At 37.3% G+C, this 27134-nt stretch overlaps 1 protein-coding gene across 1 annotated transcript in view; it reads left to right on the top strand.

Annotated features, from left to right (window-relative positions):
• Positions 1-27134, top strand: part of ANO5 (anoctamin 5) — a 93150-nt gene that overhangs the window by 42752 nt on the left and 23264 nt on the right. Inside the window, exons 8-14 of the mRNA XM_070365069.1 lie at positions 1828-1941; positions 7144-7259; positions 13557-13691; positions 14885-14990; positions 15088-15148; positions 24541-24692; positions 26728-26802. Of these exons, the coding sequence (XP_070221170.1) occupies positions 1828-1941; positions 7144-7259; positions 13557-13691; positions 14885-14990; positions 15088-15148; positions 24541-24692; positions 26728-26802 (759 nt within the window). The remainder of the gene's footprint in view (positions 1-1827; positions 1942-7143; positions 7260-13556; positions 13692-14884; positions 14991-15087; positions 15149-24540; positions 24693-26727; positions 26803-27134) is intronic.

Below are 27134 nucleotides of genomic sequence, written 5' to 3'. Positions count from 1 at the left end.
TAATAGTTTGTATCTCCTATTTCTTCTCCTTATCTCACACCTCCCACATCCTTCTCCCTTCTGATGACCACTAGTTTGTTCTCTCTGAATGTTTCTGTTTTGTTATATTTATTCATTTCATTTTATTTTTTTTAGATTCTACATATCATATTCTACATATTTGTCTTTCTCTGACTTATTTCACTTAGTGTATTACCCTTCAGGTTCATCAGTGTTATAGCGAATGGCAAAATTGAATTCTTTATTGTGGCTGAGATCTATACTCTCAGATCTATACTTACCCTTACAGTTTTCCCTTTTGTTATTACTTTATGATAATAAAGTTTAAACACAGGCCTTCCATGGTCCTCTTCTGTTTCATAAATTGTTACCTGAACTATTTATCCTCATCAATCCCGTGAAACAAAGTACTTGCCAAGTGAATTAACCAAACTTCAATTGGACTTCTTTCTTCCCCTAAAGTCCCTAAACTTTGATGTACCCATAACCTGAGCCAACGTTGGCATGTAGACTAGCCCTTCCTTAACACAAAGAAAGATACTTCGTGAACCTGGCTTACTTCTCCAGGTTCCCATATCTCTCTTGCAGTAGTCTGCCTCATCCTCTCCCTATAATCCTTCAAAGTCTTTCCTAAGTCTAAATTTGTTTTTATTTGACAATATCATGCTGTATTTATTAACATAGCTTTATCATAAGTCTTAATATCTGGAAGAATAAAGTTTTCCACTTTGTTAGCTCCCCAATATGGAGTTCTTTTTGGTGAATCTTTCCTTGGGAAATAATCCAAAGTATGTAAAATAGCTAATATTTATCACATTATTTATAAAATTAAAACTACCTCACATAAATTATCATTTATTTACCAGACATAAGTATTGAACAGACCTTAAAATGAATAACCAGATTAGATAAAGATTCAAGATTGTAATCAGCAATTCCTTCGATAATAAAATGTTTAAAAGGTGAGGAGAAGAGAAATAGACCTATACAGTGCAAAAAAGCCCAAAATCAGAAAAGCTGATTGTTCAAGTTCAAAAGTTCAAAAAACTTTTGAAAAGTTTCTGAAAGACAAAAAACAGATGAGATTGAATTGACAAATATACAAGAACACAGCCCAAGGAAAATATAGAGTTTTATAAAGGATAAGACTGATAAAAATATATAAATGATCCCATAGTAGTTATATAGAGAGGTATGATCTTCTTGAGTTAATAAATTCATCATCTTGTGTTAATATTAGGAAAAGGCCCTGTATAAAACATCAGAGTAATGAATTAGAAAGCATTCAAGACAACTTGGCCAAGTGTCAATTCTACTCCCTATTACCCTAACTCAACTGTTAGGAGCAGTGATATTAGACTCCAACTTAAAACCCCAATTATAGTATCAATTCTGGTACAAAGTACTCCCAGAGGAGCTTGGGACGTGAGAAGAAAAAATAAGTTATAAGCCATTCTCCCTCTCCCTGAGGGAATAAGGAGCTCTCATACCCAGGAGGTGAAGTACCTGTAACTACACAATCCTACCTTCTGCATCTTCCCCCAAACAGCAAGGGGAAGATTCCTTCCATTACCAGAGCCTGTATCTGCATTGAGAAAAAGTGTGTGTGTGTGTGTGTGTGTTTAGTCGCTCAGTCATGTCTGACTCTTGCAACCCAATGGACTGTAGCCTGCCGGGCTCCTTTGTCCGTGGGGATTCTCCAGGCAAGAATACTAGAGTGGGCTGCCATGCCCTTCTCCTGAGAAAAAGTAGACATTGTTAAACGGTGATTTTGAAAAATGTGGAAAGCATAAGTTTCTGAAAGGTGTGTCTATGCTTACCTCATAGGTTTATTATATTCTCTCACGGTGTCCTTTTGGCGTGGAGGATGGGAAGAAAAGGTTTGGCATTGAAAGACTGCTAAATTCTCACACTTACTCGTCTGCCTTTCCACTCCATGATGTAAGTATATGCTTGGTTTAGAAATACTGAGCCTGTTTTTGCTTTCCCGCATTCAGAGACTTACTTGTTGGGAGACAGAATCTTCCATCTGTTTCCTCTTTCATGACAGGTTGCTTAATCTCGCTTATGTTGGGGAAAATCCCTTGCATTCCCTAGGTCCAAGCCGAGAACTATGCTGAAACACATAGTTAAAACCTCTCCACATTGAGGTTTCAATGGAAATTTATTAAAACATCTTTACATTTGCACATGAGTTTTCTTTAGAACCCATATTGAAAACGGAAGTTATATTATTAGTAAAAGAATATTTTAGAATATAGCTTTTGAAAATTTGTATTCAGATTCATCAAATCTTTTCTTACTTGTAAAGTTTTGAAGTTGTAAAGGACTTAAATTGTATGCATTCTTGTATTCATTCATCAAATGTACAATTGGTTTTAGTTATAATGTAAAAATTCCATGGACAGAGGAGTCTGGTGGGCTACAGTTCATGGAGTTGCAAAGAGACAGACATGACTGAGCAACAGAGCATGCATCTTTGCAGAGCATTCTGCTAAGTATTATTGGAACACGCCATGAATCCAGGCTCACAGGCTAGGAATTTCTGGGAAGTAAAGCATTAATACAAATGCAAAACAAGCTAAAGACTTCTGTCCATAAGAAAGATTCAAATAACTGAGATTGTGCAGAAGGATTCCTTGGGCCTGGCAGATCATGTTGAGTTCAACAAAGAAGTGACATTCATATCATGCATCCATTCAACCAAACCTACAGCTTGACTTGTCAACCAAGACAGCCTAGTTTCTGGGGCTATCTGAGAGAAATCTTTCCTTTTGGATATTTAGTGTTTAAATTTCATCACCTGTTATCAGCAGGCATTATTTGGCTAAATTCATGTGAACTACTTAGGATCATTTCCTGGAGCTTTGCTTTCCTTTGTTCCTGTTTAACTCTTCCACACTTATAAAGGCTTTTTGATGATGATCTCTTTTTGAGAAACACATACCTTTAGAACATAGAAGAATTAGGTATTTCTGTTTAAATAAGTGGCATCTAAATCATTGCCCATGTTTTTGAAAATTATGTTGCTCTCATGGTTTCCAAAAGCCCAACAGGCAACCTCTCTCTTTTCAGCTATCCTCTGTCAATATTTATTCAAGTGTTAGCTGTTGACTCTAAGTCTGTTTAACATTGGTTAGTTGATTATCTTTCCTATGTTAGCTACAAGGGTATAGAGGAATTTTCCACAATGAGTGGCAATTCGCAATACAAGTATCAATTGAGGTGAATTTAACTTGTTTTAGAGAAACTCCCCCCATGCCCGCCCCCCACACACACACTTTTTTTTTCCACTGGGCCCAAGAACTTCTAGGGGATTATGTATTTTAAACAATGCCAAGATATTTGATCAAGTAGAAAGATCTATAGCAGTTTAATAAACACTTTGCAATGCAGTCTTTGTATGTCTTTCTTCACCAATGGGTTCATTCTTTTTTTTTTTTTTTTGAAGATTTTAAAAAATCTTTTCATTTCCTAGCAAGCAGAAAAACCAGAGTTTCATTGACTTTCATCTTTTAAAAAAATATTATCTATATTTATTTGTGGTTGCGCTGGGTCATTCTTGCTGCAAACAGGCTTTCTCTGGCTGTGGCAAGCGGGGGCTACCCTTGGCTAGCTACCCTTTGTTGCGGTGTGCAGGCTTCTCATTGCGGTAGCTTCTCTTGTTTCAGAGCAGAGGCTCGAGGCGCCCAGGCTGCAGTAGCTGCAACACGTGGGGTCAGTAGCTGCAGAGTGCAGGCTCTTGGTCACGCAGGCTTCAGTAGTTGCTGCACACAGGCTCGGTGGCTGTGGCTTGTGGGCGCCATAGCACACGGGCTTCAGTAGTTGCTGCACACAGGCTCGGTGGCTGTGGCTTGTGGGCGCTGTAGCACACGGGCTTCAGTAGTTGTTGCACACAGGCTCGGTGGCTATGGCTCGTGGTTGCTGCACACAGGCTTCAGTAGTTGCTGCACACAGGCTAGGTGGCTGTGGCTCGTGGGCGCTGTAGCACACGGGCTTCAGTAGTTGCTGCACACAGGCTCGGTGGCTGTGGCTTGTGGGCGCCATAGCACACGGGCTTCAGTAGTTGCTGCACACAGGCTCGGTGGCTGTGGCTTGTGGGCGCTGTAGCATATGGGCTTCAGTAGTTGCTGCACACGGACTCAGGAGTTGTGCCATGTGGGCCTAGTTGCTCCATGACACGGATCAAAGGGCTGTCCCCTTCTTTGGCAGGCAGATCCTTATCCACTGTGCCACCAGGAAGTTGCTTTTTTTTTTTCCTTAAATGTTTTGAGGATTGTTTGTTTTCAGGGCATTGATTCTTTTCTAACTACCAGACTGTCTTCAGTAACCAGCAATTTTAACCCATACATCTAACCTTTTTGTAGAGTCCTCCATGCTCACTAGAAAATCAGTCTTACTAGGCTGTTGCTAGAGAGAGCTATCATTTACTGTTAATTTTTAACTCTTTTTCTTTATTCTCTCCTCAATACAGGTTTAGGTACTAGACTTTTCCCTTACGTGCTTTAAAGAAACTTTTTTTTTTTTTTTTTAAGATATCCAAATAGGCTACTTTTTTCTTTGTCGTTTCTCAAGATTCAGTAGGACTAGCTACAGGAGATGAAAGTTGGAATCTGGATGATATAAAATTTTATACCTTGTCATACAGAGATTTTTCATATGTGTTTAATTTTAAATTAGGTGTTTGCTCCATGTTGTCTTCAGCACTTTGTTTTTCTAGGCAAATGGTTAAAGAAACAATATTGAACAAATATATATAGATAGTGCTCTGCATGCGTACTCAGTCGCTCAGTCAGGTCCTACTCTCTGCAACCCCAAGGACTGTAGCCCACCAGGCTCCTCTGTCCTTGGAATTTTTCAGGCAAGAATACTAGAGTGGGTTGCCTTTTCCTACTCCAGGAAATCTTCCCAACACAGGGATCAAGCATCTCCTGCATCTTCTGCACTGGACAGCAGATTCTTCACCACTGCACCATCTGAGAAGCCCTAGACAGAGCTCTGCTAAAACCTAATTAACTTTATATAAATAAGGCTACTTGGAGCTTACCTAGTGGTCAGTGGTAGATAACCCACCTGCCAATGCAGGAGACATGGGTTCAGTCCCTTGGTCAGGAAGTTCCCCTGGAGAAGGAAATGGCAACCTACTCCAGTATCCTTGCCTGAGAAATCCCAGGGGAGAAGAGCCGGGCAGGCTACAGTCCATGGGGTTGCACAACTTAGCATATAAACAACAGTATTAAGGCTATTTGGTACCTAAAAATGGGGGAGGAACTTATGCATGAAATAATATTGAGGCTCTGAAGTGCCTTTGACTGTGTGGATCACAACAAACTGTGGAAAATTCCTAAAGAGATGGGAATACCAGACCACCTTGCCTGCCTCCTGAGAAATCTGTATGCAGGTCAAGAAGCAACAGAACCAGACATGCAGCAGCAGACTGGTTCCAAATTGGGAAAGATATACATCAAAGCTGTGTATTGTCACCATGATTATTTAACTTATACGCAGAGTACATCATGTGCAATCCCAGGCTGGATGAAGCACAAGCTGGAATCAAGATTGCTGGGAGAAATATCAATAATCTCAGATATGCAAATGACACCACTGTTATGGCAGAAAGAGGAGAGAAACTAAAGAGCCTCATGATGAAAGGAAAAGAGGAGAATGCAAAAGCTGGCTAAAACTAAACATTCAAAAAACTAAGATAATGGCATCCAGTCCCATCACTTCTTGGCAAATAGATGGCGAAACAGTAGAAACAGTGACAGACTATTTCCTTGGGCTCCAAAATCACTGCAGATGGTGATTGCAGCCGTGAAATTCAAAGATACTTGCTCCTTGAAAGAAAAGCTATGACCAACCTAGACAGAATATTAAAAAGTACAGACATTATATTGCCAACAAAGGTCTGTCTAGTCAAAGCTATGGTTTTTCCAGTAGTCATGTATGGATGTGGGAGTTGAACCATAAAGAATGCTGAGAGCTGAAGAATTGATGCTTTTGGACTGTGGTGCTGGAGAAGACTCTTGAGAGTCCCTTGGACTGCACAGAGATCAAACCAGTCAGTCCTAAACTAAATGAGTCCTGAATACTCATTGGAGGGACTGATGGTGAAACTGAAGCTCCAGTATGCTTATGTTCTCCAGTATGCTTCAGTATGTTCTTATGCGAAGAACTGACTCATTGGAAAAGACCCTGATGCTGGGAAAGATTGAAGGCAGGAGGAGAAGGGGATGGCAGAGGATGAGATGGTTGGATGGCATCACCAACTCAATGGACATGAGCAAGCTCTGGGAGATGGTGATGGACAGGGAAGCCTGGCGTGCTGCAGTCCATGGGTTCCCAAAGAGTCTGGTACAACTGAGCGACTAAACTGAACTGAGAAGTGCTAAAAGTCTGTTTTATATATTTTAATTAAGTTTTTTGGGGAAATGGGTGTCAGTAATAGCCAGTGACTTTGGATCATTCACTTAACTTTGCTTGAGGTTGTTTTTTTCGTCAATAAAATTAAAAAGTCAGCCTATTTTCAAACAGTCAGCCTATTTTCAAAGTCCCAGCCAGTTATAGTTGTAGGAATCCCTGAGCTATGACTATTGGAACTTGAGTAGGAATGAAAGGAGCATTCCACATCAAAGGAGCAGCTTGAGTTAAACCAGTCTCAGGCTTCCACTTGTGGTTTTAGATAACCAGGTGTGAGAATTTAATAAATAGAGCACTGTTATTTTCATTTGTTACAGAGTGTAGCAAATATACTACATACACTCCATAATACACTAAAGTGAAAGTGAAAGTCGCTCAGTCGTGTCCGATTCTTTGCGATCCCATGGACTGTACCCTCCATGGAATTCTCCAGGCCAGAATACTGGAGTGGGTAGCCTTTCCCTTCTCCAGGGGATCTTCCCAACCCAGGGATCAAAGCCAGGTCTCCCGCATTGTAGGCAGATTCTTTCCAACTGAACTATCAGGTGAGCCCATAATATACTAAATGGTACAGTAATTTACATCGATGGAATATGAAAATCCAAATTGAAAAATGAAAAAGAACATTTGCCTCATCCACTCGCCTTCTTATAAAAGCAGTGCTCCTTCATTATCCTGTGTCTTTTGTTTTGCTGTTCAGTAATTTCTTCTTGCCTACTGTAGGGTCAATATTGGAAGGCATCAGAACCTCCTAATCCTGTCAATCAAAGGAACATACTCTACCGGAACTGGGCTCGGTTTTCTTATTTTTACAAGGAGCAGCCTTTTAATTTGATTAGGTAAGTTTCTTACACAAAATCAAACTGATTAAAACTTGATTATGTCCTTTTTATTCACAATGGCATCACATTCCATTCTTTTTACTCTTTTCACCCACTGTATTTCCTATCTGCCCAGTTTTGTATCTAAACTATCATTTAGTCATTCATTTGTGAGAAAAATGCTGTTGTGAATGAGAATGGTCTTAACCACTATGCAGAGATAGCTCCATGGTTCAGAGGTTAGGCCTTAGTATTTAGGTAGATTAGGTTCAAATCCAAGTTCTTTCTCTTAGAAACATATAAACATGTTCAAGTTATTTAACCTCTAGGAGACTCACCTGTAAAATAGGAATCACAATAGTACTTTCCTTTTGGGGTTATTTGATAATTAAATGATATATATATATTTTCTAGAATGGGGTTAGCGCTTAGTGTTTAATATATTTATTTTGTGTTTGTTTGTTTTTCTCTGGGTCCAGGAATTTAGAAGATAACAGAAAAGTTGTATATAGTGTGTATATATCGATCTCAGCTGTGAAGGCAGTTGTTCTATTATTTCAATTCCTAGTTTCATTCGCTGTGCAAGAAGAGTCTGGTTGCAGGTTCTTGCTTTGAACCATACAACGCTACATACATACGGGGTGTTAGGAGACTCCCGCTATGGTTTCACTAAAGAAACAATCAGATGACAGAACCCCTGATTGCTGTATTTTTACTCAATGGTTTATGTTTTAACTGCTCTGCTTGCATAGCATCACAGCCTCTTTTTTATAAGACCGATTTGGATGTGTATATGCAGGTCAACTAAAATGTTATTCCAGCAGTCTCATTAAAGGCAAATAAGAAGGGAAATTTTTAAGAATAAATAAAAGACAGCTAGCATATAAACAACGGTTTCTATAAATCATTATATGAACTCTTCATTGGATGGATATTTTAGTTGTTCTGATTTGTAGTCATTTAATTTTTTATGTTATAAAAGTAACACATGTATCTGAAAAAATTCTAAGCAATAAGGATGTGTGCAAAGTTTTAAGTGAAATTCTACCTCCCTTAAACTCCACCAAAGTAACTATGCTTGATTTGGTGATAGTCATTCAGCTTTATTTTTATATGCATGCATAACAATATACATACACAATTTTTTTTTTCCTGGAGCAAGGGAATCTTTACTTACTTTTTTGCTAAGATTTTATTTTATCACTAAATAATATATTGTTCATATACTTCCCTGTGAATGCACCCAGATCTAGCTTCTGCTTTTTAGCAGAACACAGAGTACCATATTATAAATTTTGCATAACTCTTTTATCTATTTTTCTTTTGAAAAAGATTAGGCTGTTTCAAAAATTTCACTGTTACAGTCAGTGCTGTTAAGAACCTTTGCAGATATTGTGCCCTCAGAGAGTGTTTCCATAGTATACTTTCAAATCAGCAAGGTTGTCAGAATGAGGCTTACATATTTTACATTGCTGAAAATATATTGAGAGTACTTAGCTGTCTACAGATATTTCTGCTATAAATATTCCCCAAAGGTTTATACTTATAACCTTTGATATAGACAAACACATTACATCTCAGATCAGTACCTTGTTAGCACTTTCTGATTTTCTTTTAGAACAAAGCGGAAGCTCAGATATTTCATCAGATAGCAATATCTAACTTAAATTTAATAAATTTTTAAAGTTTTTCATCATATTATAGCTTTTCATTTATAGCAAATTGTACTGCTTTTCCATTTCAGTAATAATCTTTAAAATAAAGTTAAAATTTTAACAAAATTTATATAAAGAATTAATGAGTAGGTGTGAAGTTTTTAACCAGGTAAATCAAAAAGACAGGAAAGAAAACACCATGTTATCACAGAGAAAAGAATTACAGAAAGCAGTTATTATCCTTAAGGTTGCTTCTCAGTGATTATGTAGGACAGTATCCTTATTCTTACTAATAGACAATGAAGTATTTAAGGTAAAGGACCATGAAGTACATATTCAAACAACTTATTTGTAAGTAACTCAAATATATACATACATACAGCTACCCACTCTAGTACTCTTAGGCTTACCTGGTGACTCAGACGGTAAAGAATCCACCTGCAATGTGGAAAACCTGGGTTTGATCCCTGGGTTGAGAAGATTCCCTGGAGTAGGGCATGGCAACCCACTCTAGTATTCTTGCCTGGAGAATCCCCATGGACAGTGTGTATATACACACACACACACACACACACACACGTGCGTTAGTTACTTAGTCGTGTCCGACTCTTTGTGACCCCATGGACTGTAGCCTGCCAGGCTCCTCTGTCCATGGCATTCTCCAGGCAAAAATACTAGAGTGAATTGCCATTTTCTTCTCCATTTGATTCCTGACCCAGGGATCAAACCCTGGTCTCCTGCCTTGCAGGAAGATTCTTTACCATCTGAGCTGTAGGGAAGTTCATATATATATGGGGCACATATATATGGGGCAATATATGAAGTGAGATAAAATGCAATGGCATTGAAACATGTATAATATCATGTATGAAACGAGTTGCCAGTCCAGGTTCGATGCATGATACTGGATGCTTGGGGCTAGTGCACTGGGACGACCCAGAGGGATGGTATGGGGAGGGAGGAGGGAGGAGGGTTCAGGATGGGGAACACATGTATACCTGTCGCAGATTCATTTTGATATTTGGCAAAACTAATACAATTTGTAAAGTTTAAAAAATAAAATTAAATTTAAAAAAAATGCAATGGAACAATATTTTACTTATAATAAAAGAATTAAAGGGTACATAGGTATTATTTGAATTATTCTTACAACTTTACCTCTATATTTGAAATTATTTCCAAAGAAAAATATTTAATAAAAGGAGAGTCCTGAAATAGATCCAATAGATCCATATATATATATATAGAGAGAGAGAGAGATTTTCAATAAAAGTGCCTGTTGTTCATTGGGGGAAGCATAGTCCTTTCAAAATATGATACTAAAACAAGTGGCTATCTACATGAAAAACATGAATCTTGACTCTTTCCTGTATAAAAATTTAAACTAACTTGAAATAGATAAGAGAACTAATTATAAGGACTACAATTACAAAACTTCTAGAACATATAGGAGAAAACTGTGGTCTGGAGTTAGGCATGGACTTTTCAGATAAAATGCAAAAAGCACAGTTTTAAAAACATAAATTTAATTTCAAATATTAGATTGTATGCTCTTTAAAAAACACTGTTACAGAAATAAAGAGCAAACCATAGGCTGGAGAAAATGCTTGCACAACACACATATCAGTAAAGGACTTTTATCCAAAATATTTAAGGAACTTTTATGACTCAATGATAAGAATAAAATGGAAAAAAAGATTATAAAGGATTTCTCAGCAAAGAAATATGTTTATGGATTGCCAGTAAGTATGTCAAAAGATGTTGTTGCTAAGTTGTGACTCTCTGCAACCCCATGACTGCAGCACTCCAGGCTTCTCTGTCCTCCACGATCTTCTGCAGTTTGCTACAGTTCATGTCCATTGAGTCAGTCAAGCTATCTCACCATCTCATCCTCTGCCGCCCCCTTCTCCTTTTGCCTTCAGTTTTCCCCAGTATCAGGGTCTTTTCCAATGAGTCGGCTCATTGCATCAGGTGGCCAAAGTATTGGTGCTTCAGCAACCGTCCTTCCAGTGAATACTCAGGGTTGATTTCCTTTAGACTGACTGGTTTGATCTCCTTGCAGTCAAAGGAACTCTCCAGAGATGTATACTATCTTTATTCACTAAGGGTATAAAAATTAAAATGGCACTGAAATACCACTGCACACCCACTAGAACAGCTAACATTGAAAAGATTGGCATCAATAAGGGCTGTTAGGGATGTGGGACAACTTGAAATCTCAAAGGTTGGTGATGGTGATACAAAATGGTATAGCAGCTTTGAAACAATAATTTTGACGGTTTCTTATAGAGTTAAATATGCACTTTCTATTCAAAGGATAGATCTACTTTTATCTGCTTGTCCCCAAAATATTAATATTATCAAAACGTTTATCATTGCCTCAGTGATTTGTGGTACCACCTGTATCACACATGCTTAGTCACTCAGTGGTGTCTGACTCCTTGCAACCCCATGGACTGTAGCCTGCCAGGTTCCTCTGTCCATGGCCTTCTCCAAGCAAAAATACTGGAGTAGGTTGTCATTTACTCCTCCAGGGGATCTTCCCAACCCAGGGATCGACCCTGTGTCTCCTGCATCTCCTGCACTGGCAGGCGGGTTCTTTATCACTGTGCCACCTGGGAAACCCTTTACCATGTGCTAGACTTCTATATGTACTCTAGCTGATTTCTGGATGTTCTGTCTATTCGGTTGATCTTGCTAACTATCCATGCACCAGCAGCAGGCTGTTTTTTTTAATTTAATTTTTATTTTATATTATGGTTGATTTGCTGTATGTTGTGTTAGTTTCAAGTGTATAGTGAAGTGATTTGAAGGCTGTTTTAATTGTAATGGTTTAGCTCTAGTGTATTTTAATATCTAGTTGGGCTAATAACTCGTCATAGTCAGTGTTTCTTTGTACATTCTACAAGTTTATCCTTCCATATAAACTTGAATCTCAACTTGTCTGTCTTGTTACTAAAAAAGATGGTTGGTATTTTTATGGAAATTACATTAAGTTTATAAATTAACTTAGGTAGGCTGGTAGTCTCATCTTGAGACATTCTAGTCAAGGGAAAGATGTGTCTTTGTTTAAGCCTACTTTGGGTTTTTTCAAGGGTATTGTAGAGTTATAAAACCTTCTTAAGTTTAATCCTCAGTAGTTTATATTTTTGTTGCTGTTATAAATTATATATTATACATATTCAAATTATAGAATCAGTAATTTTAAGGTAAAAGATCAATCTTACTACTATGCACCTAACCAGAAAATTACTAGGGAACTCATAAACCGATATTCAGATATTTTTATTCTTTTTATTTTGATGTTATGCAGTATCATAAAATTGCTATATTCTTCAGCAAAAAAAAAAAGGGAGAAAAAGCAAGTTTACTCATCTTCTGTGAGTGAACCTAAGGAAGTTGTAAGTAAATTAACAAGGGAATACAATGGAATCATAGTTTAATTTCAGGTTTATAGTAATTTGAAAAGCAGAACAAGGAAAAACAACCATGGAAAAATGTTTATTATCACTGAGAAGAATAGAAGGTGGTACAAGCAGAAAGATCCCTTTTTTGTTAGAAAAGATGAGAAATTTTGAAAACTGAAGGATGGGAGGCTCAATAAAATTAATATTGAGTGAGAAAAATATTTTAAAAGCTTCTCATTGGGAAATTAAGTTTATGTTAAGTTTGTATTATGTAAAAGTTAAACCCTTTATGTTTAGATTTGTGGTTTTTTGAGTGTGGAAATTACAAGTTAATCATAAATGGTATAATAGATTTATGTATACCATGCTATTAGTGTCCAAGTAGAATCACATTTCTCTGACTAGGAAGCTGTGGAAAGACTTCACGTGTTTGGTGAGCTGAACTCTATATGAATAAGGGGAAAGATTAACCTGTTTTGTGTTTTTTAAATTTTTTTTTAAAGAAGTCTAGTTTTCTGAGGCAGAAAAAACCTTGTTCTCTGGGTCTTTGAGAGATTCCTTAAGGGAAGAGTTAGTTTAAAAAACAATAGCAGAAAAAAGATAACAACTTGATTATAAAATTTGAACATTTGTGCTAACTAATGCTGTCATTTTTTAACTTGTAAAGCAAAAGCTGAGCCCGTATATTCTTTGGAATGTTATTGCATACTCATTTTTTATCCCTTGGTTTGTACCCCATCTTACTGTTGTGTACGATCCATCAGAGGTCCAGATTTAGAGGAAGATAAAAGTTCATACGTAAAACTACCCTCGTCCATTGTAGTCCGAGTACTTTCTTCAATCTTAGAGATAAAGCAGAAGTCTTGGCACATATTGTGAATGTGATTTTGATTTGTTAATTGCTAGAAGCATGTTCTGTACTTTATTTCAAAACATTTGAACTCTCTTTAAAATTGCAAAGTTTTTCAAATAACCTGATTATTTAAAAATAAATCTTAACTTCCACTCAGTTGGCTTCTTATTTATATGTGTTGTCTCTTTCAAGCCTTACGCCAAGTCTATAGATAAGCATCATCCTGCGTTTTCTGATGTGGAAACTAAAGTTTAGAACATTTAGTAACTTTATCAAAATTACAGGGCTAGAAGGCAATGGGGCCAAAGCTAGAATACAAATGTGTCTGAGTGGAAAACTAAGACTCTCTGAAGTGCATTATTCTTGCAGCCTCTGATTTTATTTTTACCTTCTTTCACAGGGATTATTATGGAGAAAAAATTGGCATCTATTTCGTCTTTCTCGGATTTTACACAGAAATGCTGTTTTTTGCAGCTGTGATTGGCTTAGCTTGTTTTATTTATGGTTTATTGACGATTCCTAAGACCTCAGGCAGGTAAGTGCACCTGAGCTGCCCAAACAGAATCTTATGTTAACCAAGATTGTATTTTTCTGAAATTTGTGTCAGAGTGTTTTTTATTACAGCAGGTAATTGATATTTCTGAAAAAGACCCAAACACAACAGCTACCTCTCACTTGATACTTTATGGAAAGTCTGTTTAAGAATGGGCTCTAAAGATTCTGTTCCTTAAGCATGATTTGATCTACAAAAATTGCTGCTATATTGCCCTGGTCCCATATGTGAAAAATTGTATAAAGATGTTTCAACAAGAATAGCTTTGTACTTTCACCCAAACACATCACTTTTTTTTTTTTTTTGCTTGGAATGTTTTATTTATCTATTTATTTATTGTTAATTAATGTTTATTGCAGTGTAGTTAGTTTGCAATGTTGTGCTAGCTTCTACTGCATCACAAAATGAATCAGCCATATGTATATTTACATATACCCCCTCCCTTTTGGATTTCCCTTCTAGTTAGGATACCACAGTGTGTTAAGTAGAGTTCCTTGTGCTATATAGTATGTTCTTATCTGTTGTCTATTTTATACATAGTATCAATAGTGTCTATGAGTCATTCCAACCTCCCAATTCCTCCCACCCCCACTTTTCAGGGCTTCCCCAGTAGCACAGCAGTAAAGAATCCACCTGCAATGCAGGAGCCTTAGGAGACGCTGTAGGAAGATGCCCTGGAGGAGAGCATGCAACCCACTCTAGTATTCTTGCCTGGAGAATCCCCATGGACAGAGGAGCCTGTCAGGCTAAAGTCCATGGGGTCGCATCGAGTTGGAAGCAACTCAGGCGACTTCGCACACATGCATACCCCTTTCCCCCTTGAAAACAAATGTGTGGATACCAAACACATCTTTTAAAATAGCATTGCTCTTGGGAATTCCCCGGCAGTCCAGTGGTTAGGACTGTGCACTACCACTATACAAGACACGGTTTCTGTCCTGGTTGAGGAACTAAGATTCTTTATGCCATGAGGCATGGAGAAGGAAATGGCAACCCACTCCAGTGTTCTTCCCTGGGAAATCCCATGGACAGAGGAACCTGGCAGGCTACAGTCCATGAAGTCGCAAATGAGTTGAACACTTAGCAACTAAGCAACAAATGCCACAAGGCATGGCCAAAACAAAACAAAACAAAACAAAAAATAAAACCAAACAACTTTGCTCTTCCCTCAGCAGCTCTGAGATCTGTGATCCCAAGATTGGGGGTCAGATTATCATGTGCCCACTCTGTGATGAACTGTGTGACTATTGGAGACTAAATTCAACCTGTTTGGCTTCAAAGGTATGTCTGTATTGTGGTATGCTTGAAGACTTGCAGTTTACTTCCTTTTGTATTGCATTTGATACTAAGTAGTCTTTCTGATATTGTTGTTTTGCAGATCTCCCATTTATTTGACAACGAGTCAACAGTGTTCTTTGCCATTTTCATGGGAATTTGGGGTAAGTAAATAGTTACATAAAAACAGCTTTCTCTGTGTTATGTGTTACATGGCTATTCATATAACATATACAGTTGGCATACCTTATAAACCAAAAGTAATTTTACATATTTACGTCTCTGCTAGCATCACTACCTTAATGGAGTCTACATCCGTGGTTGTTAGACCTTGGTCCAGAAAGGTCCCTATTAATCATCTACTCATTTCTCTGAAAAACACTTTAATTTTTGAAACTTCGTGTGTATTCAGATCACATTCTCTCTTAGCACTGTGTAAAAATAAGCTCAATAATTGCTTAATTCAGGAGAATAAATGTTAAGTATTTGGTGGCTGGAGGATATTGAGTCATGGACACAAACTTGAACAAGACTCAAAAATTTCTGAGGGCTCATATATCAACATTTGAATTTAAGTTCCCTGTGTCAAATTCTATTTGGTTAAAAGCTCCCATATAAAGTGGAATTCCCCTTAATTTTGGAAATAATCCCAGTATCTCTTCTCTTTTGTATCCCATGGGAAGTAGAAGTGTCATGAAGTTTCTCCCATTGTCAGTGAGTAAAGTATTTTCTGTAAGAGTAACTTGTCAAGAAGAGGCCTAAAGACTTCTACGACATTGGGGGACTCTGGAAAAGGTAGACTTTTTTCTCCCCAGTTTAACAAACAGTCTTTAACAAAGCACAAGTATGTGCATTTAAAAACTGGCCAAAGGAGCAGGGTAACTTGATTCAGTCAAAAGGACACCTACATTTGTGAGGGCGTGTGTGTCTCAGAGAGGGTTATGGGTTTCTGTCACTTCTGCTTGACTGCTTGTCTGAAGAGAAAAGTGCAGATTCAAAGAGAAAACGGGACAGTGAGGTCTCCCCCACAATTCTCCACCCTCCTTTGGTTAAGTTAGTGAGTGGACATCTCTTCATCATGTGCCAGACAGATCCTGCCTCTGTCATTCTTTTAGAATCAGAAATGCATGACAGGTATATATACAAATTACAACAGATGTAATACTTTTCAATTCTTTCCACTGAGAGAACTTGTACACCAACACTGACCTTACATGTCATAACAAACAGATGAGCAACCATACGTGGAACACCCAGCAGCTGCGGTGAATGTGGGGGTGAAGATAGCTTCACAATACTGATTTTGTTTTCTTTGGATATATGCCTAACAGTGGAATTGCTTCATCACATTATAGTTACATTTTTAATGTTTAAGTCACGTTCATACTGTTTTCCATAATGGCTCTATGCCAATTTATGTTCCTGCACAATGGTTCCCTTTTCTTCAGTTTTGTCCTGCAAACAAATATCCAATTTTCCCAAAACCATTTATAGAAGAAACTATTCTTTCCTCATTGAATATTCTCGGGCCCTATGCCAAATATTAATTGACCATAATACATGGAATTATTTTTGAGCTCTTGATTGTGTTCTCTAGGTCTGTGTGTTTCTTTTTATGACATGCCAATTGTACCATACTATTTTGATTAGCTTTGTAATATTGAGATCAGGAATATATTGCCTAGAGCTTTGTTCTTTCTCAAGATTGCTTTGTCCATTTGAAGTCTTTTGTGGCCTTATACAAATTTTAGCATTGTTTTCTCTATTTCTGTTAAAAATAGCATTGGAATTTTGGTAGGAATTGCATTAAATCTGGAGATCACTTGGGCAGTATGGACATTTTTATATTAATTCCTCCAATCTATGAGCATGGACTATCTTTCCATTTGTTTCTATCTTCAATTTCTTTCATCAATGTCTTATATTATATAGTGTACATATCTTTCACTTCCTTGGTTCCATTTCTCCCTGGCTATTATGTTCTTTTTGATGTTATTACAAATGGTATTGTTTTCTTAATTCCTCTTTCTGATAGTAGTGTATAGAAACACAACTGTTTTTAATATATTTATTTATTTCCTGGAACATGGCTAAATTTATTTATTCTAACAGTTTTTTGGTGGAGACACTAGGATTTTTTTGTAACTTAATGTTGTACGAAAATAGAGACAGTTTTACTTCTTTCCTTTTTTCTTTCTAATTTATGTGTTTGTTTGTTTGTTTTTCTTGAGTAATTGCTCTGGCTAGACTTCCAGTGCTCAGTTGAATAGAAGTGGCACGAATGGGAGTTTTTGTATTATCCTTGATGATAAAGGAAGTTTTCAGCTTTTCACCATTGACTATGATGGTAACTGTGGACCTGTCATGTATAGCCTTATATTGAAATAGATTGTATTTATACCCATATTTTGAGAGTTTTTATCATAATGGATGTTGAATTCTGTTAAATTCTGTTTCTTCATTTGTTGAGATGGGTTTTTTTCAAAATCATTTATTTTGTTAATATGATATACCGTGTTGATCGATTTATGGGTACTGAACTATCCTTATATCCCTGGAATAAATCTTATTTGATCATGGTGTATGATTCTTTTAATATATTGCTGAATTTGATTTGCTACTGTTTTGTTAAGGCTCTTTGTATCTACATTCATCGAGTGTAATTTTCTTTACTTGTATTGTCTTTGTTTGACTTTGGTGTAAGGGTAATGATGCCTCATAAAACGAGTTTGGAAGGTTTCTTTCCCCTTCTAGATTCTGGAAGAATTTGAGAAGGATTATTTCCTCTTTACCTGCATTATAGAATTCACCTTTAAAGCTTTGAGGCCTGGACTTCCATTTGTGGGGAAGTTTTTGATTACTGATTTGATATCCTTAATATTTTCTGTTTGTTCATGATTCGGTTTCAGTAGGTTGTATGTTTCTAGGACTTTATCCATTTCTTCTAGGATATCCACTTTGTTGCCATATAATTGTTCATAGTAGTCTGTTACGATCCTTAGTATTTCTGTCATACCAGGTGCATCAGTTCAGTTCAGTCGCTCAGTCTTGTCTGACTCTTTGAGACCCCATGCACTGCAGGACGCCAGGCTTCCCTGTCTGTCACCAACTCCCGGAGCTTGCTCAGGCTCATGTCCATCAAGCCGGTGAGGCATCACCAACTGCCTCAGGGGCATGTCCCCTATTTAATTTCTAATTTTATTTATTTGAACCTTATCTTTCTTTTTTCTTGGTAATTATGGCTAAAGGTTTTTATTTTATTTATCTTTTTATTGATCTTTCCTGTTGTCTTTTGTCCCTATTTTATTTACACTCTAGTGGTCTTTGTTATTTCCTTACTTCAACTACCTTTGCTTGTTCTTCTTTTTCTAGTTCCTTAAGGTCTAAAGTTGGCTTGTTTATTTTAGCTTTTTCTTGTTTCTTAATGAAGACATTTATGCCTCTGAACTTCTCTCCTAGAACTGCCTCTGGTGTATCCCATAAGTTTTTGTATATTGTATGTCTAGTTTAATTTGTCTCAAGATATTTGTTGATTTCTCTTTTCATTTTCCTAAGGCCCATTGTTTGTTCAGTAGCATGCCCTTTATTCTCCATATATTTGTGAATTTTCCAGTTTTTATTTTTCATATAATTCTAGTTTTAGACCACTATGGTCAGAAAAGATACTTGATATTATTTCAAACTTTTGAAATTTATTGACTTGTTTTGTGATGGCAATATATGACCTTTTCTGGAGAACATTCCATGTGCACTTGCGGCTAAGTTGCTTCAGTCGTGTCCGACATAGATGGCAGCCCACCAGGCTCCCCCGTCCCTGGGATTCTCCAGGCAAGAACACTGGAGTGGGTTGCCATTTCCTTCTCCAATGCATGAAAGTGAAAAGTGAAAGTGAAGTCGCTCAGTTGTGTCCAGCTCTTAGCGACCCCATGGACTGCAGCCCACCAGGCTCCTCCGTCCATGGGATTTTCCAGGCAAGAGTATTGGAGTGGGGTGCCATTGCCTTCTTAGAAGAATATTTATCCCGCTACTGTTGGATGGAATGCACTGTAAGTGCCTGTTCAGTCCTTTTAGCTTAACAGTAAAAGTAATTTAGTGAAAAAGTAATGGCAATTTTGGACAGTGAATTTTAAATCATTATAACTAGGTTCAAACACATCTTTATTAATCAAATAGGAACCATTACAATCAACACATTTTGCCAACAAGAAATAAGACTGTTTATTCCTGTAGTGTAAAAATTCATGCTTCAGATTTTGATGAACTCTTGGAAAGCATTTTCTACTGCCTGCTGGTTATGGAAGCATTTTGCCTGCAAAAAGTTGTTGAGATGCTTGAAGAAGTGGTAGTCGGTTGGCGAGAGGTCAGGTGAATATGGCAGATGAGACTTCATAGCCCTATGTGTTCAACTTTTGAAGTGTTAATTGTGTCACATTCAGTCAAGCATTGTCATAGAGAAGAATTGGCCTTTTTCTGTTGACCAATACTGGCTGCAAGTGTAGTTTTTGGTGCGTCTCATCGATGTGCTGAGCATAATTCTCAGATACAATGGTTTCTCTGGGATTCAGAAAGCTGTAGTGGATCAGATGGGCAGCAGACCACCAAACAGTGACCGTGACCTTTTTTTTGGTGCAGGCTTGGCTTCGGGAAATGCTTTGGCACTTCTTCTCAGACCAGTCACTGAATTGTACAAAATTCACTTTTTTTCACATGTCACCATCTGATCAAGAAATGGTTCATTATTGTTGCATAGGACAAGAGAAGATGACACTTCAAAATGGCAATTTTTTTGATTTGTGGTCAGCTCATGAGGCACCCACTTATAGAACTTTTTCACCTTTCCAGTTTGCTTCAAATGCCAAATAACTGGAGAATGGTGGAGTTGAGTTCTGCAGCAACAGTTTTGTTAATTGTTTTGTAATTGCTTTGTTCCTTTCTTCCTCTGTTGCCTCCTTCTTTGGGGGTGTGATAATTGTCTGTAATGTTATGCTCAGATTCCTTTATCTTTTGCATGTCTTTTATGGGTTTTTGCTGTGTGATTACAAAGGGGTAAAACATCTTGTAATTATATCATTCTATTGCAAGCTAAGACAAATTAATTTTAAATACATATAAAGCTCTATAATTTTACTTTCTGCCCTGTTTTATGTTTTGATGTTGCAGTTTACATCTTCTTAGTGTATCCTTTACCAATTATTATATTGTATATAACCAATTATTATAGTTACACAATTTTGTTGTAGAGTTATTTTTACTACTTTTGCTTTTTAACCTTCATAATAGATTTCCAAGTGATTTATCCACCACCATTATAACATTAGAGTATTTTAAATTTAACTGGATATCTACCTTTACCAGTGACATTTATACTTTCATACGTTTTCATTTTAAAGAGGTCCCTTTAACATTTCTTCAAAAGCCACTCTAGTCGTGATAAACTTTCCACTTTTACTTGTCTGGAAAACTTTCTAGGTAGAGTATTCTTGATCCTCAGGTTTTGTTTTGTTTTTTCCCAGTATTTCAACTATGTGCTGCTCCCTTCTGGCCTGCTAAAAGTCTTGTAAGTGTTGCCTTGTACATAACTTGGTTTTCTCTTCCTGCTTATAAAATTCTCTCTTTGTCTTTAACTTGTGACGTTTTAATTATAATGTGTCTCAGTGTGTTTCTCTTTGTTTCCATCTTTTTTTGGAACTCAGTGGGTTTCCTAGATCTGATATTTGGTTTTTTCCCCCTATGTTAAGAGAAGTTTTTACCCATTATTTGAATATGTTCTCTCTCTCGCTCTTCTCTTTCTGGGACCTCCTCTAATGCAAATGCTTATCTGCCTGACATTGTCCCATAAATCCTTTAAGCTAACTTCACTTTTTAAAAATCATTTTCCATTTTTATTTAATTCATTTTTGCTCCTCTGACTGGATGACTTCTACTTCCCTTTCTTGGAGTTGGCTGATTCTTTCTCAGTTTGATCTAGTAAGCTGCCAAACACTCCTGTTGAGTTTTGCCATAAAAGTCTTGTGTTCTTCAGCTCTGTTTAATGCTCTTGATAATACTCTTGATTTCTCTTTATTACTTTCTTATATTTTCTGTCTCTGTTCACAGTCTCACTTTATTCATGCATTGTCCTCTGTACCTCAGTAAGCATGTTTATGACCCTTATTTCGAACTCTTTGTCAAGTAAATCACTTGTCTTCATTTCATTAAAGTCTTTTTTTGAAGTTTGTTTGTCTTGTTCTTTTTCTTGGAACCTCTTCCTCTGTTTTTTTCATTTAGCTTGCCTCTTTGTGTTGATTTCTGTGCATTACGTAAAATAACTACCTCTCCTAGCCTTAAAAGTGGGGCCTGTGATTGGCCAAGCTGCCTCCTTCGTTCTCAGTGGCTCCCAGTCTTTGGGGCTGTGACAAGACCCATCAGGGTCCCAAATGGGAAGATCTTAGTCAGCACCTGGATGCAGGCTGTTTAGAAGTTGGACCCTAAGGCATCAGCTTTTAAAGTTTGCAAGTTAATCTCTTTCAAGGAAATATTGGAAGATGGGTGTTTGTGTCTGCTGCTTCTGCATTTAGCTCTGGGCAGAAAACCAGTTAGAAACTGTTTGTTTGCTACAGCAGTCAAAACCGTATGGTACTGACATAAAGATGGACATACAGACCAATGAAACAGAATGGAGTTCAGAAATAAAGCCCTTTGTATATGGTTAACTAATTGTCAACAGGATTTCCAAGAAAGCAAAATGAAGAAAGTATAGTCTTCCAGTGGTGCTGGGAAAACAGGATATTGACATGCAAAAGAATGACATTAGATCCTCATCTTTGTCAGCTGAAAAAAATTCACAACCTAAAAGTTGAGAATTATTTTTCATTTAGCCGACTTTCTGAGGACTTCAAGCCTGGGAGGCAGACTCTCAGATAGCTCTGAGGGACTGCTCCAAAGAGATAAGGGAGGAACCAGGTGAAAAGGAGTTTTGCAAGAAAGACCAGGTAGTCGGTACATCAATAGATTACTGTTAATTAAAGAAAGCAATATATATCAAATTAGTGAATTTAGTACTTTTCTATATATAGGAAGATGCAAGAGTTTGTATTCACTGAAATCATTCCTTTGACATGCACCTTGGCTCTCTTGTCTGGTGACTCAGCTGGTAAAGAACCCACCTACCAATGCAGAAAAAAATAAGAGAAGTGGGTTCAATTTCTGGGTTGGGGAGATCCACTGGAGAAGGAAATGGCAACATACTCCAGTATTCTTACCTGGAAAATTCCATGGACAGAGGACCTGGTGGGCTACATACAGTCCATGGGGTGGCAAAGAGTCAGACAACTGAGTTGTGCATGCACACTCATTGCTTCGGTTCACTTCTTAACTCTATAGTAGTCAGTATTCTGTTCTTTCCTATTCTGAGTTTGCTCAAGGCTTATCATCTGGATGGTTATGGTGGCTTGACGGCAGAAATGTGCTTTGTTTACTGATGTGACAGACAACATTTTTCATTTGCGTTTTGTGTGCGTGCGTGCCAAGTCACTTCAGTCATGTCAGACTCTTTGTGACCTCATGGACTGTAGCCCGCCAGGCTCCTCTGTCCATGGGATTCTCCAGGCAAGAATACTGGAGCAGGTTGCCATGACCTCCTCCAGTGGATCTTCCTGACCCAGGCACTGAACCCATGTTGCTTACATCTTCTGCATTGGCAGGCAGGTTCTTTACCACTAACACCACCTGGAAAGCCCCTCATTCACATCTTATACCACCACAAAAGTCAATTCAAAATGGATTAGACTTAAACGTAAGACCTGAAAGTGTAAAACTCCTAGAAGAAAACATAAGGAAAATCTTTATCACATTGGACTTGGAAACGATTTCATGCAGATGACACCAAAGTCCAGGCAACAGAAACAAACAAAATAAGCCAGAGTACATCAAACTAAAACACTTCTGAACAGCAGAGATAACAATCAACAAATTTCAAAGGCAACCCAGGGAAAGGCAGAAAATATTTGCAAACCATGTTTCTGATAGGGGGTTAATCTCTAATATATATGAGGAACTCTTGTAGCTCAATGGTAGGAACTCTTATAGCTTAATAGTAAGAAAGAAAAAAAAAGAATAACCTGATTTAAAAATGGACAAAGAACTTGAATAGGCATTTCTCCAAAGAAGTTATACAAATGGCCAACAGATAACATGAAGGAAAAAAAAAAACAAAACTTAATGTCTAGTTCTCAGGGAAATGCAAATCAAACCACAATGAGATGGTATCTCATACCTGTCAGGATGACTGTTACCAAAATTAAAAAAAAGGCATGTTAATGAGATGTTGAGAATTATAATGAAGTCCTATATACTATGGATGGGAGTGCTAAATGGTACAACTGGAAAACAGTGTGGAAAATTAAAAGTAGGACTGCCATGTGATGCAGCAATCCCAGTTCTGGGTATTTACCCAAAATAATTGAAATCAGGATGTCAAAGAGATGTTAGCATTCCTATATTCACTGCAACACTCTCTATTAATACATTAACCAAGGTGTGGAGTGGAAAGAGCCTAAATGTCCATTGATAGACAAATGGTTAAAGAAACTGCTGTGTTTGTGTGTGTTTTACCAGTTACATCTATGCCTTAGGGTGCTAAGGGAGAGTTTCTGGGGGTGCTGATCATGTTTGTGTGCTTTTCTGTAAATATATTATTCTTTAAGTGATAGTTTATTTAAAAAACTATATATATTGTATATTATACTATATATAATACTATATATTATACATATATAGTATGTAGTATATGTACATATAGTATATACATATATACATATATAGTATATATAATATAGATATATACAGATATAGTATATATGTATAATATATACATTATATACCAGGTGCTTCCCTGGTAGCTCAGACAGTAAAGTGTCTGCCTGCAATGCCGGAGACCCGGGTTCGATCACTGGGTCAAGAAGATCCCCTGGAGAAGGAAATGGCAATCCACTCCATTACACTTGCCTGGAAAATTCCATGGACAGAGGAGCCTGGTGACCTACAGTCCATGGGGTCGCAAAGAGTCGGACACGACTGAGCGACTTCACTTTCATATACAGAGAGAGACAGACCAACAGGTGTAGACAGAGGAGAGGCACAAAGAAAGATATTGTGCTGTGAAATGGCTCTTATATCTTTCTTAAATTTCCCTAAACCTGAGAAAGTGGTACTGTTGCTTGAATGATTTCAGTAAAACACATGTAAACAAAATCAAGGTGATAGTAAAATGTCACATTCAAATATTATTTCAAGTTATCTGAATGCAGAAAGAGAATAGTGTGCCTAAAAAAGTTTTTCTGTGTTTGTCTAAGAAACTAATTTGTATTTATATATAGGGTTATTTTAATACTATTTTGTAGTATTATACTAAAATTCATAGTATTATAATTTTATCATCAAACATAATAGTAACAGAATAACCATCATACAACCAAAATGTTTTTTCTAAAGGAAAGAAAACCCGGGTACTGACTTCTTATTCATTTATTGTGCCATCTCCTTATTACATTTGTTTTATATATTTCTTTGCCCATAGTCACATTGTTTTTGGAGTTTTGGAAGCGACGACAAGCCAGACTGGAATATGAGTGGGACCTGGTAGACTTTGAAGAGGAGCAGCAGCAGCTCCAGCTAAGACCTGAATTTGAAGCTATGTGTACCAAAAGGAAACTGAATGCAGTGACTCAGGTATATTAGGAAACTGACATAGGCAGTGTATTTCAGTGGACACACTGTGGGTGGCCTCTCAATGATGTGTATTTTAATCTGCCGTTAAATATGAATATTCTCCAACATATAAATCACATAAACTTATTTACTTGATTCTAATATGCATTTTGAACACATGAAAAAGTAGGTAGAAAAGAGTAATGAGTCCCAGGACGGAGTCATCACCCAGCTTCAATGATTATTAATTCATGGGCACTTTTTTCTTTTACACACCCACCCCCCCGCCACTAGAGTGAGCATGCGTGAGTGTGTGCTAAATCACTTCAGTCACGTCCAACTCTGTGTGATCCTGTGGACTGTAGCCCACCAGGCTCCTCTGTCCGTGAGATTTTCCAGGCAAGAATACTGGAGTGGGTTGCCATGCCCTCCACCAGACGATCTTCCCGACTCAGGGACTGAACCTGTGTCTCCTGTGTCTCCTGCGTTGGCAGGCGGGCTCTTTACCGCTTTTGCTGCCTGCAATTATTTTGAAGCAGATCCAAGCCATCATACATAAAATACCTGGTGTTAGTGCTAAGTGAAATAAAATGAAATGGAAAATAATGTGTTGTGGACTTTATATATAAATTTGTATATATGTATATATATATATATATATGAAACACACACACATATATGGAAATGATACTAAGTTAATGTGTGAAAATTAAAATGGTATTGTATTAAGGTAATGAGCTTATGATTGATTGCTTTATTAGACCAAAGTTTATCCATCTGTTCCATACTAATTGACTGTAATGGGAAGATAATTGCACCGGTGTCTAGAAAGGAAAGTCTAGATTTGGGGATAACTGGCAAACTGGCTGTATGTTGTTAATTGAGTTTTTTGACTTCTTGTTATCTCATTTTTGTTTCATGTGAAAATGAAAGGTACTTTGTAACTCTTGGCTGCATATTCTTAGAGTTCTTACCTTGCCATACTCTATAATCACCATGTTACCTGATGATATTAAAGGGAGACTAGAAAGCCTCTAAAATCTCTTCAGTACAGTTCCCTACTCTGTTCAGGACACTATGCTTATGTATAACACTCAAAATCCTCACAGTTCAGGCATTCACTAAAGATTTATTAAATCGCTTTGAAACAATACAAAAAATTCAGTAAATGAATGAAGAGAAAAATCACCTCAGAAAATATATTAATAATTTGAAATTAATTGAAATATATTAAAAGAAATATTATCCTAATAATGATTTGATGTATATCTGTTCATACTTCATGGGATAGGAAAAGAATATAAAAGCAGTTCAGTTGGCTTTGCCAAAAACTATTGACCTAAAACCAAGATGTATTGAAACCAAGATGTATTCAAATGTTTACATTTGAAACCAGTTAGAAAAACATATGTATTAGTTCACTGTGAATCATCTACTTCACTTAGCTTTAATGGTTTTGGAAATGAGGTTTTTGTTTTTAACTTCATTGCAGTGCTTCTTCAATCGTAAAGCACAACCTAACCTCTTACATTTGAGTCTGTTAGGAACATGCACATGCATGCGTGAAAACCCACACAAGTGTACACACAAATATGCACACACATACAAACACACAAACATTGGATACACACATGTACATCATCAGATGTATGCACACACATCCTGAAGTTCAGTAGAGCTCTTGGGCAGCCTGCCCAATTCAGTTTAACTCAGTTAGAAAATGTTAGCGTCATTAAAGCATATCCACTTGAGCAGCAGCCTTCAGGTTTGGCTTTGTTTTTCCTGTCTGTGTTGCCCTGAATACCACTAGAATTCAACACTCAGGAAATAATGTATATCTTATAAGTCTTATCATTTGTAGAACATTCCATCTAGGAGCCTTAAAGGTTTCTACCTAAACATAAGGACCCACTACTAGAATACAGCTTCCCACGAGCTACGGTGAATCCACTGATTCCGAGCGCCTTGAACTGGGCTTTGTGGTTTTGACTACGGCTTGGAAGCCCGACTCTGACGGTAGATTTTTAATTTTGCTGTGATTTCTTCAAAATTACAGGAGATGGAACCTTACTTGCCTCTGTGTAGCCGTCTTCCATGGTACATTTTATCGGGAGTCACAGTGACATTATGGGTGAGCATTCTTTAAAACCGTTGTCATCTATTTGATTTCAGATCATATTGGGGTCACTTCAACAGTTTCATCTGCAATGGCCCGCGTCCCTCTCTTCCCTCCCCCTCCAGGGTATTTTGTTTTTATCTTGAATGGAGCACTTACATAAAATAAACTGTAATTTACATGGATGTGTCATAATTAAACCTTGGAAAAAGAGTTGTGGGGAGAGAAAGGTGCTTTATATTAAAGCCTATTCCTCCTCCTCCCCCAGTTCTTCGTTAATTTGGTGATAACTTGAAATCAGAACAGTATAATAAACAATTTGAGCTATTTGGTAATTTTTTTAAAAA

Source organism: Bos mutus, chromosome 29, assembly GCF_027580195.1.
Source record: "Bos mutus isolate GX-2022 chromosome 29, NWIPB_WYAK_1.1, whole genome shotgun sequence".
NCBI classification, from domain to species: Eukaryota; Metazoa; Chordata; class Mammalia; order Artiodactyla; family Bovidae; genus Bos; species Bos mutus.
The sequence above is the reverse complement of the archived record's forward strand: the minus strand, read 5'-3'. Positions and strand labels throughout refer to the sequence as shown.